Source organism: Bolinopsis microptera, chromosome 11 (assembly GCF_026151205.1).
Source record: "Bolinopsis microptera isolate Bmic1 chromosome 11, MBARI_Bmic_1.0, whole genome shotgun sequence".
Classification (NCBI taxonomy): domain Eukaryota; kingdom Metazoa; phylum Ctenophora; class Tentaculata; order Lobata; family Bolinopsidae; genus Bolinopsis; species Bolinopsis microptera.
Genome location: NC_087082.1, coordinates 11605447 through 11619290, shown reverse-complemented (window position 1 = coordinate 11619290; position 13844 = coordinate 11605447). Strand labels below are relative to the sequence as shown.

The window sequence follows — 13844 nt, the reverse complement described above, 5'->3', positions numbered from 1 at the left end:
CTGTAGTCCTCGGACCTTGTGGACGAAGAAAATGAGCCATATAGTCGAGATAGAAATGATTCCGAGTGGTACGAATACCAGAAGGGTAGATTTAATGGGATCCAGCCATTTATCCACACTTGGAAGGTCAGCAGCATCACACCGGAACACTGAAGATTTGTAGGAGACGTCCCTCCGGAAGAAGAAGTCTGGAATGATGGGAAGCAGGGAGAGTGCCCAGATGCCACACACTATTCGGTAGCCAGTCCGTTTGGTCCTGGTCCTGGCTCTGAAGGGGAAGAGGAGGCTGGTGAGCTTGGTGACGTTCAGTGAGCAGAGGAGGAGGATGGAGGCAGTGGATAGGTAACTCTCTGTGTAGTTTGTCATTACGCAGATTATGTTCCCCCACAGCCATTTGTTGAACATGGCAGTTCCAGCAGTTGGTATTATGACGGACAGAGCCATGACCAGGTCTGAAAAGAGAGTGGTTAGTTTTAAGGATAGTCAACGATAAATATTATTCGTTTACTAATCTTTTTTTTATATATCTTCCTTGCTGAATATCGATTTTCAACGTTAGTTATAATGCTTATTTAATGCCAAAATTTAAAAGAACTCATCGGTTAAATATAACTAATTTGTGCGTACCTGCAACAGCTAAGTTGGTAATGAGAATCACTGCGATCTTGTCAAGTCGTATGGCTCTGTAGACTGAAGCTGCCAGAAGTACAGCTGTGTTGCCCACTATTGATACAACACCACAAACCAGACACCACGCGACTATACACACGTGCTCTGCGCTGGTGATTTCCATGGTAACTATTGGTGGACAGGGTTAAGCTGTGATTCATTTCTCAAGTGGATTAGATATAAGGTGAAATATATTTTTAATAAATCAGCACGAAATGAGGATTTAAGTCCAGGTATGTCGTTATCACTTATCATCTTATGAAAGTCCTTTAAACGAAAGCTGGACTAATATTATAGTTATACACATTACGCAAATTATATTAAAATTAAATCCAAATTCCAAAATGTATTTCAATAGGGGCGTAAAATTGCCACAAGGAAGAATGGAAAGGTCTAACTAACATATTATGCCAGTGCCTGAATTTTATGTCAAATCTCGAACAAATTGAATTTGTGAGGGTAGTCAGATTAGCACCATATATGGAGGCAAATTGTGGCGCAAGCATCACTCTAATGGCAACCGCCTATTAGATCAAATCAACTCTCATTATGGTTCACCGTGAACCATAATGAACCAGGTTCACGTGATGCCATTACCATTTACCACCCACAAAGAAAAAAGAAAGCTTCAGAAACGTTATTATTGTTCATGCTAGCGACTAGATGTTTATTGCACCCGAATGATCGCAATGCTGAGTTATTGATGCGACAAAATAACAAAATGGCATTTATTGACAATATATTTGAAGGATAATTACAAATTAGGCATATTCATCATAAATTTCTGTCACGAATGTTATAGGACCAGACGAGCCGATGAAGAATATCAGAGTTTAAAGTAACCCTAGATATCAAACCTTCAAACTTAGAGTTGATAGTTTTGATGGTCGAGTAATTGTCAATTAGTAGTAGTAGTAAACCCGCAATGGGGTGACATGAGCCTCAATAGGATATTACATAAATTTATATTATGATAATCACATACTCAAACAATATCAATAGATCATTCACATTATATATAAAAATAAATTTTAAAGAATCAATGATCTATATTATTCAGTTGACCACGAAGATATTCCCGGTAAATTTAGTAATATGGATCGTTCGCTACTACTTATAATAATACATATAATAAACATTTGACAACTTTACTAGTTTACTGCCACATTGAGAGAATATAAAGTTAGAATTTTGTTGTACACAACCTTTTAAAATAAAATAAATTAAAGATGGAGCATATAAAGAAATGCTCGTTTAAACATATGATTTTAACGTTTACCCAGGTAGTAGTAATAATATGAAGCTTCTATAGATACCAAGTTTTATTCGCGACAGCCAATAGCCATCCTTCATTTAAAATAATTATTAAATATTTATATTAAGAATTGTAGTTTATAACTTTATAAGTTTGATGGTGAAGTCTAGTCAAAAATAATCTATTTGCTCATGATTAGATGAATGCTGTGGGCGAATTAAGAAATATCAATTTAACTACATAATTATTTTGCAGCTTTGGTGTGACACGATCAGACATTTTACTGCCAACACACCATTGAAAAGTTAAATGAACTAAAGATCGAGCTCTTGAAACAGATTGAGAGTTACCACATCAACATGTGTTTAACGAATATCTCTGCATAAGTATAATACGGTTTTACTGTCACGACCATGCTTATGCTATATTTGCTATATTTGCTATATTGTAAATTATATAGTTATTAGTGAACACACCCACCTAAAATACTATTAAATACATCAAATTAAAGAGCATCCTATCACTATGTAAGAGAGCTAAGGTTATTGAAAAATAATTCTGCAAAAGGAATAAAGATCAGTGCGACATGTCGTAAAAGTTGTGCTGCAAGTCTCGGCAAGTAACCACCAAAGTCTCGATCCAGGTTTTAGGGTTGAATTAAGTCACAATCTAAGGTCGTCAAAAATTAAATAGTAAACGTAGGTTGTGTGTCAAGATAACGGTGTGACTGACTGAATGGTGATTGTTACCGGATATTGGCCCAACACTCAACAGCCATCATGAGCATAATTTGATAATAAGATCATAACATCTAAGATAATAACATGGGAGGTCATTGTGGTATCTATCAAATCAGACATGGTAGGTGGGTGGTGGTATTCATCAAATCTGACAGGTGACTATGATCGTAAGATATATTTAAGGGGCGTCGTACGTCGGATTCACACGTTTGACAAGTTTGAAGTTTGACTATTAGCGCATTTTGGCGGGACAGCTGAAGCGGTGAAGCAACGACATGTAGGTTTTGTCGGTTAACTTAGTTGCAAACCCGAACTTATGATCATATCTCTATGGTGCATGATCAGAACCTACCGGATGCAATATGATAAAAGTTGTCAGCAAAATGATATGACTCGGCAGCAAAATAGCTCTCAAAGACCTCCCGTACTGTTAAACTCAGACTTGATTTGTTAAAAGGTACCCAATAAAATTGAAAATTGACAGCTCAGTTCAACCGATCACAAAGGAAGGTCTGTGTAAATTCAAAGAATGGCTAGCTATATTAACAGTATTAACCGGCTTATCTGATAGCTCAACAAAATCTAACAATTGAAGCTCTCCGATCCGACACCGCTTTATATTGAGTCGATCTTGGCAGGAGGAAAACCACTGATCCAGCACTGATCCCCGGCCACAATGCCTAACTGCCAACTATGATGATCATTACCATGATGGAACTTTCTCTCTCCCCCAACAAAACAGTTGACATAATATCTCGACGAGTGCATTATTACAATTATCACGTGACGTGCCTTGTTCATTCGAGTGTCCGGGACAAAAACACGTGCACCATCTCATCAGAAGAGGAAAGCAAGCAAAGTTTACGTAGCTGAAAACCGCAGGGTCGTAATTCATGCGGTTACAAGGTGACAGGTGAGCATTTGTGATATTAGATTAATTGTGGTGAACAAGTCATGATCGTTAGAATGATGATTGATCCTTGATCATTTAATGATGATGAATATTGAAATTCTAAGGGCAAGTGATCATGGTGATCTGATATATGACAATTACCGAACCATCAAGTGAATGCTTCATTGAATATCTACAAACCATGAGAGCAATAAAATAGCGGCGAAACTCTTAGTTGTCAAGTGATAGTGGTCGATATCATATTAATATTATTGTCAATATTTTGTTATCATGATATATATAAATATGTAAAATTACGTAGTCCCTATTTTGATGATAGTCGGTATTTTAAAGGCTCTGACTTACAATCTTTTTTGTTCAAAACCTCTGGGCCCTTAAAAATATTTCGAAAAAAATGGATCCACCACTGTAACTTCATTCATCTTAAACCACTTAGTATCGATTGGATGTAAGTTTTAAAAACTGACTTCATAAAGTTGATACTCTATTTGCAAAAAATAACTCCTATGTTCCCACCTCTCCCTCTGGTCTTGGGAGTAATGTTACTGGCAAGAGATCCCTGAAACTAAGTGGCCATATTTCTGCTGGAAACTTACTCAAAGAAAACCGTTTATAATTAATTTGGCCACCAACCATAATCCAGATATTCCCACCAAACATTGTATTGTACGCGGTTATTTGTTTGCTAATTATAACAAACCATGAACTGCACAATCTTAATTCGAGCCAGCTACGCACTGGATTTATTGTGATGGAATACCACATTGCACATTAGAAAAATACATGGAATATTATATGTTTCCGGCCCAAGTTGAACAAGAAATGTTTGTGACGTAGAAAAAGCGGACTGAAGGACGCTGTCTTATCAGTTAATCAAGATAAGGGAAATTGCAAAGTGCGAACTGTATTAAACTAATCAGGCAGGTGGCATGAATAAAACCGTTATCACGAGACTAATTATAGAGAAATACCATTATCTAATGGGACAAGGTGAATTGCAAAGCCGACTGGTCCATTAATTACGTACATATTTTCGCAGAGGATAAATAGAAGTGTCACCCAATACGCCGAGCTCCAAATCCCATTTAAATGAATCTGGCGGGATGCGGAGTTGTCGGGCAGATAAATGCATTCTTCCAGTTCCAACCTCGCATACCTTATTATATACGCCTTTTGGGGTACTTTAAGTTAGTTAGATTATAAGTATTCTGTCGTGAGAACTAGAATCTCTACGTAGGAGCAGTGACCATAACCACAGGTAGGTATTAGTTACAAGTTAGTTATAAGTTAGTTATAGTACCTGATCTTTGAGATATCAGATGTTAGGGTATTGAGACATTGAGAGGTTGGAATTTGCGGCTTCTCGTATATCTAAAACGTATCAATATATTAATTGCATCTTACTTTAAAGTCTGACTTTTCTGGGGACTAGTTTGATGCGGCGACTGCTCAATGGAATATCCTTGCTAAGCAATGGGAATCTTGATTCTTTGGATGTTTCAGATGTTTCTGAAGATGTTATTGTTAACATGAATATCGAGCAAACCTAAAACAAACTACGAACAGTGCTTATTCGCAATATACTAGGAAACACTTACTACAATATAATTATAACTCAATACTAATGACATCTTACTTATGATATTACCTATAATAATGAACGGTTCAATGAGGTTACTGTTAGTGAAACATTGTTCTCGCTATGAGGTGGCATTAGATAAAACTATGATATAACTACTGATTACTGAACTTGTTGATAATAAAACTATTCATTCAGAAAACAATTGAACATAGAGGTCAAAGAGTGATCACATGATTTTTATGTATCCCGCAGTCAAACGGTGAATGAGTTGACGAAAATCTTAATTAACAACTCGCCCAAGCACTCGGCACTCGGTACATCCCAAGCTAGTACTCTAGAAATTATGTGTAGCCCATGCGGTAAAATAAAATGGAAAATTAACCCCCGTTAAAAGTCCTATTTTCAAAAAGCAGGGGTATCCGTAATACTCTAATAGGTGGCAGGAATTGATACCATGTGGTATAAGGGTTCATAATAATGAATATACTTGTGTTCGTTTACTTCAAGTTTACTAACCCTAGAATTCATTAAAATGAAAACGTCAAAAGATGCACCGAAATCAAACTTAGTGCGAGTGATAGATGTCTGCTAAAGGTTGACAAGCACAGTAAGGCATCAAAGATAGTGATTCTTGCACGATCACTTGCTTTATACGGAAATGAATCTCGATTTGGAGTACAAAGTACTTCCTCACTAAAATGTTGATTAATGTTTATTAAGCTGAAGATTTTAACCCATCGTATACCAGTTTTGCTCGGGTAGCTGGGTAATTCTACATAGGCAAGTTATGGTGGTCGAGATTTATATAAAACTCAGATTTAGATATTATGTCAAATATCTAATCGTTATTTTATATTCTGTCCACCGAAATTATCACATGTTTAAGCACATGTTTAATCAGCATAGAGTTAGCTGATTAAATATTAAACTAAGTGATGTAATTCAGGACATGTTTTTATAACAAGTAAACTGTCTAAACCGCTGTATAGAAACTGTATACTACCTCTGGGGAACAGAAAATTGCAAACTGAAGGATACATATCATGTTCACTGTGGGGTACTAGTGCGAAAATACTGGGATATAGTGGGGTAAACGCTATATGAACGAATGCGATATGCTATGTTATGGTAAATCCAGGGTAACACAAGAAATTAACCAGAAACCTGAACTACTAATTAATTAGTGTTGAACCACGTGGGACTTATGTAGAGCTTCTTCAAGAGTGGACTGAGCCAAATCTGATCATTTGATCAGATTTGAAGGTGAGATTGCTCATTGGTAGTGAATTGCTCCGTGATAGTGAATAAGTAAATTGTAGGATATGCTTACACGATATAAGAATATAAATATGTACCTATTTAAAGATAAATAAACTTGTGGGCCTCTGTAAACTGCATGAGACCGCTGCACACAACACAAGTATGTATCATGATAACGTTAAGTACTTTTCAAATTTTTGATTGCCCATAACAGCTATGGATCGCAGTTTTTTCAAAACAGCAGAGGTCTTATTGAAGTTATTGTTACGTGATATGAGATACTGAGTTATTGCAACAAATTGCCGACTAGAAGGGCGAATATAATTTTACTCCATAGTGGTCATTTGTGGAGGTATAACGGCACAACTCGGCGGTGTTTACCAAAACGTGATTTTCACGCTGATTCAGAGTGCAAATTTGCTAAAGGAGTCTCATTCGCTGATGTTTCTTACTCACAATGTCATGAGTTAGACTTACAATATCGTTTTTCCGATTTCGTAATCGAATGAGACAGCGCTAATAAATAAACATTACACTTTGAAAATTATACTTCGAAAAATTAAGAAAATAAACTATGTAAATCGGTGAAGTTGGAAAAATAAACGCGCGTGTGCACCTGTTGCAGAGTTGTTGCGTATATCTGGAGATTTTACCCAGAACCCTACGATTTTCTTCAAACTTTCGATATAGTGAGATAGTTAGAAGACTGATAATATACAAAAATCACTCTTAATTCATTTAATTGTTTAAAACCATTTCTTTTCGGCCTTGCAATTCAAAACAGTTTGCGACTGCACATCTGATTGGGACTGCACACCTGCATAACAGGAAGGCGCAGCAATGAACATATAATGTAACTTCACTTTTTTATTGTTCACCACGACATTATTGCGCGCGCCGCTATTTCACGCACGCTTAGCTGATATTAAATATTTATACCACCCGCCAGTGGCCATTACCCACGTGTTTCGCTGGCAAACCCATATTTTCTAGGCTGTCGAGAGACAGCCTCTCACTGGAGAGGGAGGTATCTCATATTCCGTATCCGGGAAGATATTGATTCTTTAGGAACGCTACCCTTTCTTATCTGACACATTTACTTGTTTTCATAATATAAGCTGAAAAGACTCTCGCAAGAAAAGACTATTATTGATTATAGTTGAGTAGTAAGGCCCCGCACGAATATGTGAGCGATAGAATTGCAAACCAAATACAGAAATAATGGGACGATACAACTTTAAGTTCTCGGGTCTTTAAAACTTGTTCAGTAATAAGATAATAGGATATAAGTCACAACTCACAACTCTAAAAGATGGTCATACGATACTAAATGATAAGTGTGCATAATGAATAACAGTGAATACTGAACTCTCTACGCTAGGGGTGTAGGAAGAGGGGGGGGGCGGGGGCGACCCCCCCGGCCCCCCCATAAAATCGTGGAAATGGGCCCAATTTGTTGGCCTAATTTGGCCTATCCGCCATTGCATTATCAAAATTGCTTTACTGCTAAAGTGTAGTCGAAACTTATATTCCTCATTGCTAGAATTCATTTCTTAAAGCAAATTTTCCAAAAAAAATTCCAGATTCTTCCTCTTTGCACCCTTTTTGAAACCTAATTACTGTAGGTATATTTTCAAAATTGTCAGGACTTTATCGATCCTGTTCGACCCCTAAATTGGCACAGCAAAGCCAAAATCTTGCTGGATTTAGAACCGTATTATTGAACCGTTCTTGAAACTGTGTTTGAAAATGATTTCTAGTGCCAATTGCTCAGCTAAGCCTTTTGCAAAAGCAAAATCATCAAAACCGTTTCGCCTACGGCGTTATGTTCGCCATTAATACCCATAGCATCTGCTAACAAAATTTGGACATGATGCAGCTTTCGGTAGTCCTGCCATAAACTTTAAACTTTTTTAAAGGCATGGTTGAAACTGAATGTTTCGCTGTTTTGACCTCAGGCGCATTTAAAAAACTCTATGATTTCCCCCCCCCCCCCTCAGTGTCTGCTGCACGAGAATTTACTCCAAGAGCAAGTACGAAGATATTCGCTTATATGGCCGTGTTCAATTTTAGGCGTGTTATGATGTTTGGAGTCACCGTTTAGTAGATTTTGCTGATAATAATATGAGGCGATGATAGTTATTGATAATAATCTGAGACTAACTATTTCCATGATAACTATTATTCATGAATAATAAGTACAGCTCCATCAGAAAGAACTGCTCGGAGAAAAATTGTTTCAATCAAACACGCTAATTTAGCACTTGTCTAAATTCTAACCACTAAGAAATTAGAAGATAACATAATGAACTGACTGCAAACATGAATTGATTCTTCATACCAAAATTCGCCGCCTGCATGGAGAACAAATTTGACATGTGAATTTGCCCAATGAATATTTAATTCGTTTAAGCGTCTGAGATTTTATTTGGTTAAATAGTGATGAAGCAATCGGTATTTGAATAGCTTATTAATATTATTTATAAATGACTATCATGCCGATAGAAAATTCAATCATGTTAAATATAACTTTCAAAGAATACTTATACAGATTTTGGCATTAAATGAAGTTAAAAATAGCTTATATCGACGATCAAAGTGAAAATAAAGGTTGCCGATATGAACGCGACTGGGATCACAATTCACAATAGTTCAAAAACTAATTGCTCAATCCAATCTACAACTTTGTATGAGAACTCTTTGGAACCTACTGAGTACTGCTAGAATTCGTCAACATTTTCAAAGATCTCTCACTATTAAAGTCAGCTCTAGGATTGTTCCTCGACAAAGTTCCTGACAATCCCCCAACAGCAGGCTACCCTCTTGTCTGCAGCAACTCACTTATACTTATAGACAGTAATAATATAGACTGGAACCTCCAGCAGGGCAGTCTACGTGTACATTGACTAAACCTCATCCAATTGTCAGAGTAAGATAATCCGTAGGACAAATATTGCCCTTAAAATATTTCCTACCCGAACAGACAAATAATTAATGTTCTTGCAATTTCAAGCTTTTAGAGGCTTAACATCATATCTAACGAACGAAGAATTTGATAATCCTGTGTTGACGTACTTTAACGGTAAGTTTTACAAACGTAATGATCGATAATGAGATACGGCAAAATAGTGATCGTCACGCCCGCATCATAACCTCTCCGAGCCGTCAGTCTCAGACAGCAATGTCACCAAATAAATTAAGCTGATTTTAGTTTCACGACGAAGGGAAGCTATGACAATTGGGATGACAATTCTATTTTTGAATTGTTTTCCGACTTAGCATCGAAGTCTCGAAGGAAATGATCGGCATAGAGGGAGGCCCGGTTAAGAGACGTTTTACTTAGCAAAATATCAATAAAGTGGCAACGACTACCTAATAAATGAAGGATCTAGAATAGCCTCCACACAAGTCGATGCGACAACGAATAAATGTTAGTCACGGCACTCACGACCGGCATGAATACAATATGCTGATGAGCACAATCACATATCTGTGATCTGGGGGTAAATCATCCATAACAATATCCGTCTAACCTGAGAATTCCTCGATCAATGTTGGACAGAATTCTTTTATTCATATTTAACAGACAATGGGTCAGCAGATAACGTTCAGACGGTTAAAATGCTAAGCACCTTGTAAATCTAAACAATTCTTAGAATTGTCTGCAATTCTACTTATTTGCGGCAGTAAAGTTATAAGACGGTAATCAAACTAGTTAGATTGACTTGAAACTGCTGCATCTCTGGAGTCGTTCATCGAGTAACATTAATGATGTTATCGAGGGTACAACCCTTAATAAGCATAGATGAAGGGGCCGCGGCCGCAGACTCTGGGGATCTCGATCTGCGCTTAATCCTCTAATGAGAACTGTAAACAGAAGCTGGACTAGGAGTTTATATCACGTACAGGGCATTTTGGGATTAGTGGAGGCGTGTTCCCTACCACAAGAAATGCGATAGATTACACTGAAGCTTTACTGCCCGAAAAAGACCTACTATTATAAGTCAAAGTGTACTTGTCGTGTTCTAACGTAGTACTCAGAACTAGTATTACTATTTGTAAATACATCAGATAGGCTTCGTTCAAGTCTGATTAAAATACTCACACTTGGCTATGAGCAAATTAATGGCTCTGCTTTGGCAATAAACGGTTCTGGAGTAAAAGAAAGGGCGCTGAATATATCGGGGGCTCCAATTCCGATGTTAAACTATCACAAACTGATTTAAATGATAATGAATGCTCATAAAAGAATATTCACACAAAAGAATATTCATGAAAGAATGTCACTTTAGTTGTCAGTTACAGAAACTCATTTAAAAAGCAAAGAAAATAGTGGTATGTTGTCTGATTCATATTGTTTCAGATATCAGTTACACAGAAGAGAAGAAGCTTGGCGGCAGTTTAAGCAAAGATGAGATATACAGGCTCCGAAAGAAGCACGTCGCGTAAGTTCTCACGATTTTTTTCACGATTTGAAAGTTTATTTTTTGTATAGGAAATTAGGAATATAACAAAGTAAAGTAAAAATAAGACTCTTTCCTCCAGTTTTATATCAATATGTGGAAAAAGTCCACACAGAAGCTCTGAATCAAACCAGCGTTATCAAATTTGTATCGGACTTCTATTTTTACCTTCACTGTTATAGTCTAGTGCAGTATTTTCATCAGTGAAGTATATCTCAGTCTCTCCACTGAAAGAGGTGCCTTTTTATTTTACAGCGATCAACCAATCAGCTTGTATATGAACAACTGGACTAATCAAATGAATGTCAGTCTTACGATCAAGATATCAGCCTCATCAAAGTTTGAGGTTTTTGTGAGAAAATGTATCTATTCGAAGACATGCGGTATAAAATAGTACTTACTTGCACTTGAAAAGGTGTCCTCCTATTCGCTGGAGTGGACCACACAGTAGCTCCTTGTTCCTGCATACGGCACCCGTCCAATGATTAATTAACCTTGTTTATTCATTTATTGCTTGCTGTTCAGCAGCATCATTAGCCATATTGTACGTGTCGACACCTGATAACCAGCAGATCTCGCGAGGCCTGCTGGCTGCTTCTAGACCTTCTACAGGATTATTTTCAAGCATCTTAGCATCTTTGATGGAGCACCTCAAATCTTTCATCTGCTGTCTGAGCAGTATTTGAGTATTTCATACCTCATTTCCATAATCCATATTTCCATAAAGCAGTTATTTAGTCAACACAGCTGCTTTGTGGATCCGATTTTGGTTTGGGTCGTGATTTTGCGGCTGTGCCAAATCCTGCTGAGCTGTTCCTGAATCCTCCACGTTTCGCTAATACTTTAATTGATTTCTAGGTCTGTCTTTCTGTCTTCGAGGTTTTTCCAGAGGATGTACTCATGACCATATATACCTGTGAGACAGATGGATTGAAAGTATCCCACATTGATTCCAAGTCAACCTTAGGAAGAAAATAGTTTAAGACTTAAACCATGTATATTAATATAGTTAACTGGGAAAATAAAGCTTTAGAACTAGAACCAATCAAAGATTTATCCCTCGAAATTTGAGTCACGGTATAAATTAAAATAGACGAATCAAAATGATAAAATTTAAATAGTCGAACGCTTGCGTTAAAGTTAAAGATTTAGTCCTCGAAATTTGAGTCACGGATATAAAAATAGACTTATCAAAATGATAAAATCCAAATAGTCGAACGCTTACGTTAAAGTTAAATGATTATTAGTTGTGCCGACCACTACGTTTTAAGAACTAACTAATAGATTTGATGGACTTAACGACTTAGCCATATGTCAAAATGACAAGCAGAAATACGATGCAGCTGAATACCCGATCAAATCGCTAGCAGTTAATGACGTTGGCGATTACAAACTATCAGTTGAAGTATTTAAGCGAATTTGTCAATCTGAGAATCTGAATACCGAGTAAAATATCTTAGTTTTTAGAAATATATCCTTTCAGAAATGCCTGTATCCTGTTTTACGACCCCAACCCACTGCAAATCGTGCGAGCAAAGGGACAGTACATGTACGACGAAGAAGACAACGAGTACTTGGACTGCATCAACAATGTCTGTCATGGTCAGTGTCTGATAACTATTCTTAGTTATATTTGTTAACTTTTCTTAGTAATATAAATTAGTAACTGCTGTTCGAAGTGAAATAAAGTCACATTACCTTATTTATATTTATAGATCAATGCAATGTTCGGGTGTGATTTCCCGACTCCTTATATGGTATATACCGATTTTGTACTTTGTCAAAATCAATGAAAATTGAAAATTGTAATAAAGAGGCTTTGCGATTTGTCGAAATCAATCTCAACGAAGGATTCTTTTTTTATATTAGTACGGTGATTTTGACTTTCGCTGGAAAACAGTTAATCCACTTGAGTTGAATAAATGACAATCGATCTCACTGTTGTTAAACACTTAAAGTGTATTTAATTGGGAAAACCGTCTCACATACAACAATAACTGCAGTCAACACAACTATCAAAATAATGAGCATATGAACATAATATATTAAATTAAAATTAAAATCGTATGCCAAACACGAAGATTTAAATTCCATAATCTGGCGGCTACAAACTTCTAGCTCTATTTGCATCTCAAGCTTTCTGTGATTATATTCAAGCAGAAAGTCGTTATATTTAAACGAAATTGCGCTGACTGCTGAGCAGTTCAATTGAGAAAGAATGCAATAATTCAAGAGAACTTGTCAAAGATGCAACCTATTAAAGAATGTCTCATATTCGACAAGAGGCCACTGGCACCCAGTCGATTACCGACTGTTCATGGAACATTTAACTTCGGTAACTGACAACCATGAACCATACCACCGGATAATTGACATACGGTCAATTATCCATTTTGGTGAGCTGGCATTTCCAACAGGCACATGGCTACCAATTGATCGGCTGATAACAGGAAACCACATGCAATGTTCATACAGGATGGTATCTTGGTGGCACCGCAGAAAAGTATGATGCAGCGCCTTAAATGAGCAAAGAAAGTTACCACTTCAATCTAAACCACCAATCCTGGAACACCCAAAACGTATAAAAAGTTAAAACTTAACCAAGGTTTAAGGGTTTACTTATCCTCCCTGACCGAGTTAAAATCTCTATTCCAATCTAACAATTTTACGCTATTTTCAGTGGGACACTGCCACCCGGAAGTGGTCACAGCAGCATGCAAACAGATGGGTATCTTGAACACCAACAGTCGCTACCTCTCCCACCTTAACTCCACCTACTCCCAGCAGCTTACCTCCCTCTTCCCCGCTCCTCTTGATACCGTCTTCTTCGTTAACTCCGGGTATAACGTCCTCCTAGAGTCCTCCTACCTTGATGTGATAGCTGGCAGAGGGTGCTGGGTGATAGAGCCAAAAACCTAGAATCTCTATCTAACAGTGCTCCACCCAGAATAGCTCAAGTTTT

General features: G+C 37.1%; 2 protein-coding genes across 3 annotated transcripts in view; both read left to right on the top strand.

Annotated features, from left to right (window-relative positions):
* Window positions 1-13844, top strand: part of LOC134822799 (protein ABHD13-like) — a 948842-nt gene that overhangs the window by 116287 nt on the left and 818711 nt on the right. The gene's annotated exons all lie outside the window — the stretch shown is intronic.
* The window catches only part of LOC134822707 (alanine--glyoxylate aminotransferase 2-like), a 43363-nt gene that overhangs the window by 5801 nt on the left and 23718 nt on the right, over window positions 1-13844 (top strand). For both annotated transcript variants that reach the window (XM_063833906.1, XM_063833905.1), the window contains exons 2-4: window positions 10783-10864; window positions 12366-12484; window positions 13563-13722. In XM_063833906.1, coding sequence (XP_063689976.1) covers window positions 10783-10864; window positions 12366-12484; window positions 13563-13722 — 361 coding nt within the window. The remainder of the gene's footprint in view (window positions 1-10782; window positions 10865-12365; window positions 12485-13562; window positions 13723-13844) is intronic.